Consider the following 17,500-nt stretch of genomic DNA (forward strand, 5'->3'; position numbering starts at 1 on the left):
ATATCAGTTATTTAATATATACTGTATATTTCCATTTAGCAAGAAATGCATCTTACTGACATTTTTTAAAACAGAAGCAGAGACACTGTGAATAAGAATACCTCTTTTCATAAAGGTCACTCATATAACATTAATTATGTACAGTCTCTTTAAGATGTGCCTATGGGTGCTAAATAAATATATATATAGTTTTCTCTGTTAAATTGTTTACTGGGTGCTACATCCATGCAAATTATAAATTACGACTTTGATCATCACTTAAGTTATCCATCTGTCAACTGCTACACATCTTTTCAAATATATATTTTTTTATGATGAAGTCAACATTCTTGAACAATGAACATAACAAGTTTTCAAATCTGATAGCAGATTCATGATCAAGCAAACAAGCCATTTTTTTCATGGTTGAAAAAGCATACTGGTAGCAGAAGCTACAAAATGATTATTAATATTCATAATAATATATTCATGTTATTTGATCATTAATTCCTTTGTTTTGAAGTCGAATTACCTTTCTCCTAATTATTTTAATGCAGACATTTCTATATTTTCATTTGATGTGCATACATATTTTTCTTTCTTTTTCATCCATTTTACATATTAATACACAAATGTTAAATACAAATATCACATACAGTAGTTTCTTTTAAACACACCAGCTTATCAAAGTTGCCTGAAAACTCTTCATCGAGTAATTCTATTGCCATATTAAAGCATGATCCAATCCATTATAAGTTATGGGTTAAAAATGAAAAAGAACTTCTATAACTCTGAATATATATTTACATGTCATTACATTACATAGAAAATATATTTAAGTTAATTGCACAAGACTTCATTTACAAAGACACACGCACATGTAGATACACATACACACATACATACACACACACATGCACACACATAGAACAAGCAGAGTAAAGTTACCTGTAGTGCTGCAACAGTAGCAGTAATTCCTCAGTCAACTCAAACATTGATTTAACAGCAATCTGGTCATAAATTTCTGCTCCTCACAGTTAGATATCGACATCCAACTTCATCATTATATACAATACAATAATCATCAGTTTCATTTGTACAGAGTAATCTCAAACATAAATAATTTGAGATAGCATGGATGAGTAATAACTCTAGATTGCAACAACTCATTGCACACAAATTCCCATTTGAAAAAAAATCTCCCCTGAACCACATAGTCTATCTAGGAATAGAGTGCGATGCTTAGTAGAAAAATGTCCATGTTTACTCAGGCTCAAATTTTTTATTTACCTCCTAGATAAATCGGCCATAATAAAAGATATCACCGCAGTATCAAGAGTCATTAAAATCTGAGTACAGCATGAAGGGTTCAATTACCACGTTAAGCTACCATCAATTCACTCAAATGTTTATGGAGAAACCCGTGATTAGAGTCTATTTAGTCTCTTCAGCCCAATGAATCCAGTGTTGGCTCAAAGATCTATAAATTGGAAGATTTTCTGTAGCTGTCTGTATATCACTTTTGGGCTTTACATGAGACTTATCACAGCATATGTATATCTTTGATAAACCTTATCACAGAGCAAGTTATCTCTGCATGTATCAATGTTTCCTACACTTCGTACTGAATATGGCATATAGCTTTTTTCATTCATTCATAATCCTAAAAAATCACATCACTTATTCAGCCATGAAGGGCAACTTACAAAAGTCATATTTACATCTGTTGGTTCAGAATGATAACATATAGTCTAAAAAATCTGGACTCCTTCATTAGGCTTTAATAAAACTGTTCATATTGATCCACATACATTTTGGCTTTAAATAAGCTTTTTTTATAAAATGTCTAAAGCAATATTGATCTCATCTCTATTCACATACATACAGCATCAAACTAAAGTTTTACAGTTTCAATACCCAATAATTTCTCTAGAGAAGGTGTAATCTTTACAAGGACCACTGAGGAGCAGTCATCAACAAGTGCACGGCTGCAGGACCCTACTATGCAACAGTGCACACGTTTCTCAAACTCCTCTGGACTCAGTTCTAATGTTTCAATTGTCTTTGCCGCAATTATAAGTTGTTCTTGGGTCACTTCCAGGTGCTTCACAAGTTCCATTAACAACAGATACTTGTGTGGCTGTCCCTCCACCTCATAAGTATCTAGTAAGGGTGACTCACATAATTCAAATACAACCTGCATGTTCCACCCATCTTCCATATCTGAATCTTCCTTCTGTTCACTAATTTCCTCCTTATCCTCTTTAATCACTTCCTCACTGGACAACACCTTCTTTTCTGATGACAGTTCCGTTGTCATGCTGGTGTCACTCTCTAATTTGACTTCAACAGATTTTGGCTCTTCCTTAACATTGCTCTTCAGTTTGACTATCTCACCACCACTAACACTAAGCTCTTTATCTGACACACTTTGTATACACTTTCCATCCAGTGACGATGCTTCTTCTTTGTCTGCTCTTTTATTTTCCGACTTCTGACCATTATCTGCTTCATCCACCGAAATGTTCTTTGAGGTGACTGAATCTGATGTTGCCTTCAAGTCAGTATCTTGGCTTGACTCCACATTGTCTTCCGATGATGTTTTATTGCAAGAAGTTGCTGGTATCATGCCAAATATGTCACATCCTTGTTCCTCAGGATCTGTTTGGGAATAAGAAAAAAATTTGAGTCTCTAACTTTCAACTAGATGAGTGCTACTTATAATACATGCACAGATACGACAAACAAATAAATAAATGTTAAAAAATATATAAATTCAAGTCATCATGGGAATCCATTTCCTTACAAACTAAAGATGGCCTCAAGATATCCTAGAAAAAGATTCAATGATCTACACAGTGGCATTAACTTTCTTTATTATCATGGTCGCCTAAGTTATCAACCACATACTAAACAGTATACAGTACATTGTCATACTTACCACTAAGCCGTGTAGGACCAGCAAAGTGCCACATTTCGCCATCATGACCCTTGAGATCTGCAAGGAAACCTTCAAGGAGCTGCGTGCACTGGATATCGGCACACAGATCAAAACAGGTCTGCCCTGCATAGGTTGTGAGCATTGGGTCAGCACCATAGGCAAGCAGTAGGCGAGCCAGTTCTGCATGGCCGTTTTCAACAGCTTCGTGTAACGGCCGCATTCCTTTGTAACCCGGAGCATTGACATGGGCACCATGGGAGCACAGAACCTGATGGAAAAGTTTGTATAGTTAATTAATGATTTTATTTGAAATTTAATGAATGAAGTTTTATTGAATTCATTATGTTAATTTCTACTGTTTTGCATTTAATGTTTATTACATTCATATCCCTACACATCTGGCTGAAAGTCATTCCCATATCAGTATACACAGTCTTGATATTTTTTTGTCTATCATTTACCTGTGCAATATCCAAATGACCTCGGTTGCAAGCTTCATGAAGAGGTGTGTATCCGGCATTATCCCGCACATTAATGTCAAAATCTGGACTTTCTGCACAGTACACAACCACATCCTGAGGAAGAAATAATACAAGCTATGAATTATAGCAATATTACAAAATTTAAAGATGCATCATAATATATTACTATAAGCTTTAACCATAAATCATATGAATACCTAAAAGAAACCATTGCCAGTAAAATGAAGATACTAATACCTTTAAAAAACTATCTGGAATGTATATAGAATCAGATATTATGTACCTCCTTTAGTTCATGACAACAATTCTATAAATAATAATTTTGAAATTCTTAAATACAGAGAAATAACAATAAAAAAACTAACTAAATAAATGTGTACTTACATGATACTGAAGCCTTGCAGCTTTGTGCAACACAGTTTCTCCAAGACCTTTGTTAACAACCCAGCTTCGAACTTCAGCTGCAACATCCCGACTCTCTTCTGGCCAATTCACATGCTTTCTAACAGGCTGTTGGAACAAATTAATTTCTGCTTTAATGTGATATTATAGGTAATACAACTTAATTTACAAGATCTTAAAATTTGTTACATGATTATGCTTCCTTTCATTATCCTGGTAAATTAGCAGAAAATTAGGATAAACATTACATATCTTATAGTGCAACACCTTTATAAATTGTTAATTCAAATTCAAGCCCATTAAATTGCATTTTCCAATGGGGACTGAAACTATGCAAGTCTACTATTCTCATTATTCATTAACAAAAACAACAGATGTCTTACCAAGCGCTTCCTAGATGGTGTTGCTTCATCATCAGCCTTGACCTTCTTCTTTTTACGTATATAATCAAAACCACTTCTGAACTTGCGGAATTTCCGCCGTGCTTTCTTAGTCACACTAGGAGCTGATGATTCTCCAAGGACAGACTCCGAACGTTCACTGCGAAGTTCTGAATCATCATCCTCATCCCCAGCAGCCTGCATTGAGCCTCCTGGAGTGCTAGCTCTGCTTACAGGCACTGGAGAACTCTCCTCCTTTGCCTTTCCCTCATCCTTCTTTCCTCCCTTCTTTAATAATGTTTTCTTGGCCTTCTTTAATTCTGCCTTCTTCAGCAGATGAGGAGGAATATCTGCACCAAAGACAGATCTAACAGTGGCAGCATCCTGAATTTGCTTGGTCTTGGTGCGTGTCCTAGACTGATAGAGTATTTGTGTGAATTCATTAATGCCATTCTTGGTGACCACTACCTCAAAGTTATCCCTATAATTACTAACTGTTTCTTTTCTGAAAAATGTAGCAATTTTCATCTCATTTGGTTCCATATTTTCGAGCTCCTTTTCTGTTGTAGGCATGCCAGGAGTTGGCAGGAGCTGAGGTTTGTTTGTAGCCTCAAGAATACTTCGAGGTTTACCCAGGCACAAAGTATTGAGCTTCTTATCATTGTATTTCCGCCCAATCTTCTTAAGCAGACTACTAGCAATGGATCTTTTTGAAACTGGTACACTATCAGATGCTGGCAGATCAGTTCTGATGCTTGCAAGGGAATCTAGGTCTGAATCATCACTTGCTAACATGGAGGGAGCAACTGAAGGTGTTGGAGTCAGCCCTGTTGGGACTCGCTGCGCTCCATATGCCGGAAATGGTCCCAGATTAAACTTCTTGGAGGCAAGACTACTTTTTGACATTACATCAGAATCAGCCAAAACCTTTTCAAAGAATCTTTGCATTACACTACTTATTTCTGGTCTAGATGCTACTTTAAGTTTGTCATCTTCTGCTACTGCCATACTTGTCTTTATTATCCCAGATTTACTTCTCGTATTCTTAGCTGGGGAAGATGATCCTTGTCTTGATGGAGAATCCTTTCCAGAGTCACGCCCTTTTCTAGAAGCTCCTTTGGATGAACTGGTTTCTTGGTGCTTGACAGAGAGGCACAACTTCTTGGGAAGTCTGGCTGTGTGTTCTTTAAACTTCTTTACGTCTGTCTGCCATCCATGCAAGAAATCATCGCCTACTCCAAACTGTGGTTTCTTCCAATTGTTCCTAAAGCCCATTTCTTGAAGATTACAAAGTTGCTTCTTGATGTCATTGTTAACCTCGCCAAACCATGCTTTCATTTCTAATACATCTTCTCTGTTTAACTCTTCATTGCGCATTTTGTTAAGTTTTTCAATGACCGAATCAGCTTCTAAATTTGACTCAATATCTCACTTAGATCTACTGTGTCCTCTTCTGCTTGTATTTCTCCTTCCTTTGTTTCATTTTCTGTACCTGCCTTCACACTACACTCAGCTTTTGGCTCCTCATCAACTTTATCATCTATTTTCTCCTCTGGTTCTTTAGTCTCCTTCTTTGAATCTTCATCTGAATCATCACTATCAACAATCAAACTACTCTTTTTATGATTTTTATTCTTTGCAGGAAGTTCTGAATCTTCACTGGAGTCCTCCAAAATCTTCCTACCCTTTTTGATGTTGCCCTTCTTTCTTTGATCCACTTCTTTCTTAGTTTTGTTATCATTCTCTTCATCCGAGTCTGAAGATGAGCTTACACTAGTAGATTCTTTTCTTCTCTTTCTGTTCTTTGTTTCCTGCTGTTTCTTCTTCATTCCTCTCGTCTTTCTTGGCAAGGCTTTTTCATCCTCTGAGTCATCATCAGAATCTTCTCTCTGACGGTTTTTCTTTTTCCTGTTGGGAACACGACCTTTCTTCCTACCTCTTCTCGTTGACACAAATTCTTCTTCCTCTGATTCCGATTTATTTTTCTTCTTTCCTCTTCTTGTCTTTAAGGACACTTCCTCTGAATCACTGGAGTCTTGCTTCTTTTTCCTCTTTCTGTTTCTCTGGACTGGTTTGTAAGAATCCTCATCACTTGAAGATTTTCTGCGACGCCTTGTTCTCCTCCTTGGTATGATCTCTTCCTCAGAGTCACTACTATCACTGTCCCACTTCCTTCCTCGCCTCTTTGGTTTCTTTCTTCCTACATCACTGTCTGAATCCTGCTTTCCTTTTCGTCGAGGTCTAACCAGCTCCTCTGACTCGGAATCATCACTATCAGAATCATCTGAACTTAAGCTTGAGCTACTATCACTCTCACTGCTACTACTTACAGAATAATCAGAATCCTGTTTATTATTTGGTTTATTCTCTTTATTCTTTCCCCGTCCACCACTTTTTCTTCTGTCACTATCTTTCCTACCACTTTCACTACCACTGCTTGAATCACCTCTTGGCTTCTTCAAATGACCCCGCTTTTTGTCCTTTGATCTTATCTCACGTTTCAATTCTTCTTCAAAATCACTGGCATCTTCATCTGGAATCATGTCAATGGCACTTTCATCAGAATGCGAGGCATACGTGAGAATCACACGTTCTACTTTCTTATCTTTAATACTTTTGAACTTGCCACGGAACTTTACAGGAGCCTCAGGTTCGCTTTCATCTTCTTCCTCTAGAATGGCAGCAGGTGGAGGTGCAATCAGATCATTATCTATAGCATGCTGGATCTGCACCTTTTGCAAGTAACGTGCTCCAAGTGTTTTACTCTTCTTGCTTGTAACACCTTCAGGATTTGATGCTAAGTCTTCTAATAGCTTGTCAAACCCAGAAGCCCATTCATCCTTCTCCTCAGGAACCTCTTCTTTCTTTGGTACAGGAGATTCTGTTACAGTTTCTTTCTTCACAACCAATAACTCAGTGCTTTCAGCTCTGTTTAGTTTCTTGTGAAGTTTGTCTGCCAAAGCAGCCTTGCCTGGTTCCAACATCTTGTTTCCTCCCTGAATTTGATCTGTCTTGTGAGCATCCTCCTCCTTAAATTCAAATACTGCAGCCACCTTTGGTCCTTCTTGGCTATTTGAAATGTGTGGTTGATTCACAGGCCTTGAGCTATTGTAAGGTATTTGGTCACCGGTTTGCTGTGGCTGTGAAGTGTTGTGCGCACCAGGTGGATAATTTGGCCATGGCTCTGTGTTCATTTTCAACTTACCACTCTCAGCATTTCTAGGATCAAAAGATTTTTGTTCCCCCTTTGTACGTATCCGTGAAGGGTCAATATCTTGAGGTGGCCTTGCTTTTGCAGATGCTGCTGATGTCTGTGGGGGACTGATAAGTCCTGGGCCTCTAGCTGACCCTATATCATGACCCTGGCTTATGTGGTGAGAAGGATAGGGATATACTGGGTAGCGTGGCCCACTGCCAGCTCCTTCAGTCTTTATAGCTGGATGAGGAAGCTGTGGTGGCTGGTAATGAGGTTGCTGAGGGTGTGGGGGATAAGCCTGAGCATGAGGCTGAGAAGGATGGGGAAGTCGAGGGTGAGATCCATGAGGCTGGGAGTTATGCTGACTAACCACAGGGTGGGATGGGTGGGGAGGATACATACCTGCATGTGGCATGTGGGAATGAGGGTGGCGAACATGCATATGTGATGGGTGTGGGTGGGGGGGTAGGTGGCCCTGGGAAGGGTGGCTCCGAGGAGGAGCATGAGAAGAATGACTTGAGGACTGAGGGGGCTGACCAGGAGGATGATGAGGATAGGATGGATGGGGCTGGGAGGACTGATGTGGTACAGGAGGATGACTTTGTGAAGTATGTGAGTGTGGGTGGCCCTGAGGGGGATAGGCCTGAGGGTGAGGATGGGAGTAGTAGGGTTGTGATGCATAATGAGGATATGGTTGGGAAGGATGTGACTGAGTTGAAGGAGGGATAGGGTGGGTTGTTGGATGCTGGATATGGGTTGGAGGGTGAGTTGGAGGATGAGTTTGTAAGGGTGGAATGTTAGAATGTGGTTGCGTTGGAGGATGATGAGCTTTACTTGAGAGGGAATGCATCTGAGATGATGAAGGGTGCGGATGGGATGGATGATGATGATGCTGTGGAGGAGGAGGATGTGCTGAAGGTGGTGGATGAGGTTGTGCTGCATGTGGATGAGATTGTGTGGGAGGAGGAGCTGGTTGTGAGGAGTGGTGATGATGATGATGATGTTGTGCTGAGGGAGCAGAGTGCTGAGCTGGGGGAGCAGGATGATGTGATGACGAGAGCGAATGATGCTGTGATGTAGGTGGATGGTGTGTCGATGGAGGATGATGATGTGACGGAGGATGGTGCTGTGCTGGAGGAGGAGGATGTGCTTGTGAAGGATGATGTTGTGCTGGTGGAGGTGGATGTTGTGCTGAGGAAGGATGATGTGGTGCTGCATGAGTAGAGTGCTGCATTGATGGAGGAGGATGCTGTGCTGGAGGATGTGAAGGATGATGGATTGGTGGAGGAGGATGCTGTGCTGGTGGAGGTGGATGTTGTGCTGGAGGAGGAGGATGTGTTGATGGAGGATGCTGAACTGAAGAGGGAGGATGCTGTGCTGCAGTAGGGTGTTGTGTTGGTGGATGTGGATGCTGTGCTGGAGTAGGGTGTTGTGTTGGTGGACGTGGATGCTGTGCTGGAGTAGGGTGTTGTGTTGGTGGACGTGGATGCTGTGCTGGAGTAGGGTGCTGTGTTGATGGGTGAGGATGTTGTGCTGGAGGAGGGTGCTGTGCTGAAGGAGGAGCATGTTGTGATGGGGGAGGAGGATGCTGTGCTGAGGGAGGATGAGATGGCATTGTAGAAGGATGGGACTGAGATGCTGGTGGATGAGATTGTGCTGAAGTAGGAGGAGGAGGCTGAGAAGCTGGAGGATGTGAAGGCATTGTCAGGGAGGTTGGAGGAGGTGGATGCTGTGTGGATGGCTGCACTTCTGGAGCATGCTGTGACTGGGGAGCATTTGACTGGCTTGCACTAGGGTGAGACTGGGCAGCAGAGGAAGGGGGGTTTGACTGCGAAGGAGGTGGAGGCTCCGACGAAGACTGCTGATTCTGATGAGATGGAGTAGGATGTGCTGCAGAGGGAGGCTGTGTAGATGAAGTGGGAGGATGGGTTGAAGAAGGACGAGAGTGAGAAGGAGAAGCAGCCTTTGAGGAAGGAGGGCGAGGTGGGAGATCTTGTGATGAAGTAGGTGGAGCCTGTGATGTCGGGGGAGGGGCAGACTGTGATGAATGAGCAGCAGATTGAGATGCAGGAGAGGTAGACTGTGATGCAGGACTTTGAGCAGTTTGTGAGGAAGGAGGACGAGACTGGGAAGTAGGCTGATGAGACTGGGTTGAAGATGGAGGACGAGGAGGCTGTGTGGGGGTGGGAGGTTGGCTGGAGTGTGGGTGGGAGGGATGGGAATTACTAGGAGGAGGAAGGGATGCCTGTGATGGATGGGGTTGGGGTGGATAAGGCTGAGATGGGTGTGGGTAAGATGTATGGTGTAGAGGAGGATGCGACTGGGAGGACTGAGATTGGGCAGGATGAACATTTGATGAATGATGAGGGGAAGGATGGGTCTGAGAGGAATGAGGTGCTGATGTATGATGCTGAGATGGTGGTGGTGGAGGATAAGGCTGAGATGGATGAGATGACAAGGGATAAGGCTGAGGAGGAGGAGGATATGGTTGGGATGGGTAGTGTCCAGGAGGATATGGATGAGAATGATGGGGTGGTGGTGGATATGGCTGTGAAGCATGGTGGGGAGCATATGGTTGGGATGGCTGATGGGAATGAGAATGATGGGGTGGAGGAGGAGGGTGCAGTTGTGACTGCCGAGGCTGAGGATGATGGAGCTCTAGGGAGGAATGACCCTGTTTTCCCTGGTTGTCAGCTGATGGAGTTGGGGGAGGTGGGGCAGGGTGGGAATGATGTGGTGGTGCTGGATACACAGGGGTTGGATGGGCTGACTGTCTGGAAGAAGACTGAGGAGGATGAGATGAGAGAGCTTGAGGTGTGTGTGGCAGCTGGGGTGTAGCTGAGGATGGCCGAGATGAAGGCGGTGTGGTGTGAGCCGAATGACTCTGAGGACCTGAATAAGGACTAGGAGGTAGAGTTCCTGGATAATTATGTGAATGTTGACTCACAGAGACAGAAGGTGGGCGCTGTGAGTGATGTGGAGAATATTGTGAGGGAATTCGCCTCTGGTGGGAAGCATGGGGGGACACAGTTGAGTGGGGAGAAGCAGCAGGATGGGGAGATGCTGAGGGATGTGGGGAAGCAGACGGATGGGGAGACATGGATGGGTGAGGAGAAACTGAAGGGTGTGGAGATATTTGATTCTGTCTCTTGCTAGAATAAGTTGCATGAGGTGTTTCACTACGTTGTTGTTGGTGAGAATAGGCATATGCTTGTTGGGCAGCCTGCTGAGGTGTTAGATGTGGGTTTGGGATAGCAGATGCTGATCCTGATTTAGAATTCTGTGGCAAACTGAATGGTGGATACTGCGAAGCTGAACGTTGCTGCTTCTGCTGCTGGTGTTGGTGGTATTGCGCAGCAACACTCTGAGAATAACTGTGACTGCTTGGATATGGATAATGATGAGACTGAGAAACCACAGACGCATGTGGTGGTTCCAGTGAATGACTGCTGCTGGAAGTTGCAGGGACCTGCAGTGCTCTTGTGGTTGGTGTCTGCAAGTATGGCTGATGTATTTTTGGATGGGATGGCTGAGCTGCATTAACCTGGTGGTGTGCAGAAGAGGTGGGGTGTCCTGCTTGGGAATAATGGATCTGAGGTAGCCTTGTATCAGGAGGTCGTCCATAGGAAGAATATGGATGAGGAGCTTGAGCTGGAGAGACTCTAGAACCTTGCTGAGGTAAGGTTGTGGGGACGGAAGTTGGTACAGAGTGTTGCCCTGGAATATACTTTGGCCGGTCAATAGACAAACTATCAGATTTTGAGTGTTCTGAGGTTGGCACCCACGCTCTGTATTGGTCTAAGGATAGTTTGACATCTGGATGTTTGGGATACAGGTACTTAGAATCAAGATCTCTTTTCTCTAAGCTTAAATCTCTTCTTTCATGACTTGGATCTCCTCTGTCCATGCTGGAATTTCTTCTCTCAATGCCCAAATCTCTCCTTTCTAAACTTGAATCTCTTCGTTCAAGACTCGGCTCTCTTCTATCCATCATTGAGTCTCTTCTCTCAAGGCTCAATGCTCTTCTTTCACTTTCTTTTAAGTCTATAGATGACTCTCTCCTTTCTCTTATTTCAAGGCTTAAATCCCTCAGGTCATTATTTGTGTCCTTCCTCTCTGTACTGTGCTTTCTCTCATAACCAATCTCATGGCCATATCTCCCATCATGTTCTGTGTTAAGTGTGGCAGCTACAAGAAGATGCAAACCACGATTTGGATCTTCTTTGGGGGCACCATAAAGGGCCTTGTCTCTTGGGTGAAGGGGCAAATGACTTTCAGGTATGTGCCGGGATGGTGTAGGCGATTTGTTTGGAGGGGTGTGACTTAATTTCTGCAACTTTGTAAAATGGTCAAAGTACAGAGGTTCCCCTGGTCGCTTAGAGGGAGGCAGAAAATGAGACCCACGAGATAAAGGACTCGATGAAGTATGTGGACTTGAAGGAGTATTTAAACTAAAGTGTGGTGGTATATGACTGGGTGGCGTTGCTCTTGTTCCTGATATTCCAGGATTAAGTTTTGATATATCAGCATACTGTGCTAAGGATGGATCTCTGTTTGGAGGCCTGTAAGGAGATGAAACTGGAGTGGAATTTGGAGTTCGCCTTGGAGCTTCATTCTGAGGATTCTTGTCTACTGTTGCAGCATTTACAGGAGATATACTGTAGCTTTTCTCAGGATCTGGAGCAGTAGAGTCTGGCGTTTGCCTTACAGTTTTGACGGAGAGGTCCAAAGCAGAATCTTCTTTGGGCCGGCTGTCTTTTGGTCTTTCAGAAGATGGGTCTCTTTGTGTTTCTGATGAATATGCACTCTGAGACCCATTGGGATAGAGTGGGTCACGTGATCCGTTAACCTGCAATAATTCACTACTTCTTCTTACATATGACTCATCTGGTCGTCTAACACTTCCAATATCATCAGGTTTTTTGCCCAGATAAAGAGCGTCCTTGGAACCGTTCACACTGGCAGAAGGAGCAGCAATGTGGACGGATGGTGCCAGTCTGTCCAAAGATTTTGCATCAGCTCTATAACTTGGACCCCACTGTTCAGGTCTTGTGGCTCCCCGTGGGTCAGACCGTGCTTCCAATGACCTTGAATCTAATGACCTAGACTCTGGTCTTTCAAGAAATCTAGACTCAACATGCACACGAGGGTCTGCGGTAATGGCTGGTGTGCTAAAGGAATACTGGTAGGCCCTTAAGTCACTGTTAGGTGTTGAAGGCGTACCGTAGGGTCCAGCAGGAATTCTAGAATCCCCTCCAACAGCAGAATGCGAGCTGTAAGGTCTGGTTGGCCGTATTTCTAACGAAGGTGGAGCTTGTGTACTGTACGAGCGAGAAATGCCTCTGCTTGCAGAGGACAGTGCTGCCTGGGAGCTGAAGGATCTAGTAGGCAATGGGTGCTCGATTGTAAGACCAGGCTGGGTGCTGTATGACCGACTGAATGCTCGGGCATCGTGAAGTGGATCAGTGGGTCTGGCCACTGCTGACGTTTGCTGACGTAAGTGCTCCAGCTGGGCAAGGTAACGCGCCTCGGATGCTGGAGTCTTGCTAGGCGGGTGCAAGAAGGATGTCACGCTGTGGGATGGCGCAGGCGGAGCGTGGTCATGAGGCTTGTGCGAGGGCGTGGCAGGCGTTATTGGTCGACTTGGGGTCAGCGAGCCGGGCAAGCTCGTGGCTGGCGCTGAGCTCGTCAGTCCTACGGGGTAGGGGTTGTGCACATGGGCAGGTAGAAGTGTAGGCGTAGCAGGGGGAGTGGGCGTGGGCGGGGCTTGAGTCTGGTCCTTGAGAGTGGATCCATCATACCCTCTGGTGGACGCTGGCAGCCCTTGGAAGAACGGCCGCGTGTTGCCCAAGAAAGAGTCCATCTGAAAGATACGAAGCAGATTAGACCAAGTGAAAAAATGGCTAATTCCTAATTCACTAATACGAGACAATTGCTTGACTAATTGACTGGAGTTATTTCCATTCGTTGAACAAACAAGTAGTCTATGAATAATTTTCAAATATTAAACTAGAAATAGTTAGCAAGGTGGGCATCAATAATACCGCAACGTAAATTAATATATCCCCTTATAAACATATCAACATTTAAACCTTTCGAAAGGAAAAGTCAAGAGAAAGATATTGTCCACTTTAAAAATCTTGCTCATATATATATATATATATATATATATATATATATATATATATATATACTGTGTGTGTGTGTGTGTGTGTGTGTGTGTGTGTGTGTGTGTGTGTGTGTGTGTGTGTGTGTGTGTGTGTGTGTGTGTGTGTGTGTGTGTGCGTGTGTCCGTTTTACATGAAATAGCAAATGCTCGTAATATAATCATCACATATCAGAGTTATTAGATATTAATTCCATGCATGACAATACAATAGGCTACAGAACATAAAGGAGTTATCCGATAATATATATATATATATGTATGTATGTATATATATATATATATATATATATATATATATATATGGTTACCGTCATAATTGCTATGACCACTCTATCTGCCATGAGAAATATACTATTATCAGAATACAAGTTAATAACAAAGAGCAATACCAACATCGCAAACAACAATAATACTTTAGTAACAATAACATTAATAACTCCACTATGACTTCCCGTTTTAGCCAAGATCACGATATATATAAACAAAAATAATAAAATAAAGTCTATAAAAGCTAAGAAAAAAATGTGATATAAAACAAAAATACTAAAACAAACTTTATAACAACCAAGACAACATTACATCTGACATTTAGCCTTTTTTTTCCGATACCAATTACTCATCACAGCCTTCACAATAAATAAATAAATAAATAAATACATACATGTACATATATTCTTTCATCACAAACTGCAATAAACCAAATCATGTTTCACCCTCAACCTTCCTTCAGCTGCCACCAATGCACAGTGCTATTTTCTTTTATTGCTAGCCAAGTAGCGAAGAACATGACTGCGCGTAATTCACAGAAGACAATATTTAACGCAGCCAACCCTATCCCGCTGCCAAGAATTTACTGAAACAATATAAATATATCGGCAGGAATGTCTTTTATACACGGTAAAAGAAAGATATTGTAAATCTAAGTACATTGAAAAATCACTTGCAACTCTATGTACTCAGAAGAAAGAGAAAACCATTACTTCCAATGGATTTCGGTAGAAAAATAAAAGTACAATTGGCAACATGAAGAAGAAAATGGAAAAGAAATTGTGAAGGGCAGGGCGAGAGAGTGCAGAACGGAAATGAAGAGAAGCCAAAGAAAATGAATAAACCGAAAGAGAACGGAACGACAAAAGACGAAAGAATGTAGGAATAAGACGAGAAACTATAAGAACAAAAAGAAAAACACCCCAATGAACGAAAAGAAACAACTGTAATAAAATACCGAAAAGCGAAAGAATATGAGACTAGAACAAAAAATAAAACAAAAATCGAAAAATACGAAACATTAGAAACATGACAAGAATAAAACACTAAGGGAAGGAACTAAAAAAAAATAAAAAAATCAGTAAAACAAAAAATACAAAAATAAACGAAAGACAAGAAAAACGATTCTTAAAACAAAAAGAAGACCAAAAAAAAAAAATCAACAAAACAAAAGAACAAGACAAGTAACAAAAACACAGAACAAAAAAAACGAAAGATAGAAAAACACGAAAGACAAGACAAGCAACAACAACAACAAAAAACACAGAACCAGAAGAAAAACGAAAAAGCGCAAAAGCCGCGGCGTGTACGCAAGAAACCGCTACATTTGCTTGTTTGCGGGCGAGCGGGCGAGCGAGGGCGCCGCGACGGGCAGTACCTCCTCCCGCTAACCCACATTCAGGGGGGAGGTGGGAGGGGGAGGGGGGAGCTCGCCCCAGGCACATCACACGTGTCTTTCACACGTATTACTAAACTATAAAACATAAATATATTCTTGTTAATATGTATCCACCTATCAATTTCCAATCCTTAAATGGATCATTACAAAGCAATGTCTTATTTCTATATCTTATCCAAGCTTTACTGGACGATAAACTTTCCCACTTTCTGGCTTCCCCAACGAAAACTCGACTGCCACAGATCACTTCTTTCTTCACTCCTTTGCTGCCTCGACCTCCTCGATCTAAAATTTATTGAAAGAGATCCCAAGACTCATTTGCGCTTTAGTATTACCGTTTAGGGAAGGGTGCACTGTGTACTACAATTTCCTTTGCCTCTTTGCCTTTTATGAAAAGTGGTTGCCATGAACGTACGGAACAGCTGATTTTTATTATGCGTGGAAAATGCATGCGAGTGAAGGTTAAAAGCTTTAAAAATAGTAAAGAGAAAAAAGGTAAAGGAATGTAGTTCAAAAGTTTATTTGGAGAACGGCTGTACTTGAGTCTTGAAGTTTCTATGTAAGTGCACAAGCTGTCTTTCTTGACTTACTTCAACAAACATGAACATACCAAATTCAATATACAATATTGCAGTTGAAAGGAAATATCTAAATAAAATAACAAATCCTCTCCTGAACAGCCTACATACATAGTAGTCGACTTTACAAAGCGCTAAACTTTCGCTAACCATCACGCTGAAGAAAATCTTATAAATCCCACTAATTTTCGCGATTTTTTTCCTCATTAACAAATAATCCTCATCATTGACGAAACAAAGAGGCACTAAAGCATCATGGGTATATCTTACTCCATGTCTGGCCTACTTGCAACACAGATGAGAATGGCATCATTACGAGCACATCATGATGTAACCGAACACCAAATCCTTGACAAACACAACATCCAGTCTTGACCTTCGCCCGGATCAATGAGGACTCCACACACGCGTGCAAACTAGGTATGTGCGTGCAAGGTTTGTTCCAAATCTTTCATTTCTTTCCTCCACATTGTTTTCTTTCCGAAATCCGTGCCCTCTGCGGGGAGCAAATAGGAAATGGGATGGAATGTCCGAGCCCATTAATTCCCTTTGATAGCCACAGTTACACAAGATAATCACTAGACTGCGATGCGGCCGGATGATAACTCAATTGCGTCATATGATTACTATAATATCATGAATCATAATCATATGCATCTAAGTAAATCCAAACGACACCTAATGATAAATAATGAGACAACAGCTGCCCTGCTGACAGATCCACCAGCACGAACCCGACTCACGAGGGACAGAAAACAAGCGAACGCGGGACCGGAAGCGGAAACAGGTGCAAGGTCAGGTCGGAGAGGTGACAGGTGTCGCCTAATCACCGGAAGGCACTTTGCCAAACAAACACTCGAAAAAAAGGTTAGGAAATTAATATTGGCATTACAGTTAGAATTCTTCTCATACGCGAGAACCTTTCTTTCCGTTGAGATGGAGATGTAATCCTGGCTAAACGATCTCTGGCAGGACATATTATTAACAAGTGGATTTTTTTCTTTAGCTAAAGATACTTTGTGGTCTTCTCGTGATCTCGTCAGACCTGATTAAGAAACCGGTTGATGTCGACACGTTCCTTCATCTTCAATAAACTTATGAACGGAGAGAATCACGTATACACTAATAATAATAACAACAAAACTTTATAAAAATGAGGAGTACCAGCAATCACAATCAGCTGTATTTACCTTTACAGCGGTAGTATTAAGCATCGCCATTCACAACATTCCCAACACCAATCCCAGGAGAGAAAGAACCACGAGCGTTACTTACGAGTAGGTATCAGAGGCTCCGCGTGTAGAGAGATATCCAGCGCACGAATATACATCACCCATGATCTTTCCTCACTAATATCATAACAGCAATACACATAAAACGCCACTAGCACACCCGAGTCACTATAATCCGCGCCAGCACATCCGCACACATCCTCCCCCTCGTCCCCTCTGCACGTGACTGACCCACTCTCCCTTTCGCTCGGCTTCGGAACCTCACTCACAACCCACCGGCTTGGCTCCTCCTCCGCCTGTCGCTCCGTTTCGGCTTGGCTTGGCTTGCTCATTATTCCTCGTCTTTGTTCTCGCTTTCGCTCTCTTCGTGACGCTTGTCTTTGATTGTTTTTGTTTTGTTTTATTAGTACGTGAATTCGTATCCGATGTAAAATGGAAACTATACAATTTCTTCATATATTATCTGTTCATCGAT

The 17,500-nt window shown here is 42.1% G+C and overlaps 1 protein-coding gene across 1 annotated transcript in view; it reads right to left on the minus strand.

Moving 5' to 3' along the window:
• Positions 1 to 760: 760 nt before the first annotated feature.
• LOC125031449 overlaps positions 761 to 17,500 on the minus strand; it is a 207,936-nt gene continuing 191,196 nt past the window's right edge. The window contains 6 exon segments of the mRNA XM_047622195.1: positions 761 to 2,640; positions 2,921 to 3,188; positions 3,382 to 3,495; positions 3,787 to 3,912; positions 4,188 to 5,615; positions 5,618 to 13,243. Of these exon segments, the coding sequence (XP_047478151.1) occupies positions 1,874 to 2,640; positions 2,921 to 3,188; positions 3,382 to 3,495; positions 3,787 to 3,912; positions 4,188 to 5,615; positions 5,618 to 13,243 (10,329 nt within the window). The 3' untranslated portion in view covers positions 761 to 1,873.

This window comes from Penaeus chinensis, chromosome 2 (assembly GCF_019202785.1).
Source record: "Penaeus chinensis breed Huanghai No. 1 chromosome 2, ASM1920278v2, whole genome shotgun sequence".
Classification (NCBI taxonomy): Eukaryota; Metazoa; Arthropoda; class Malacostraca; order Decapoda; family Penaeidae; genus Penaeus; species Penaeus chinensis.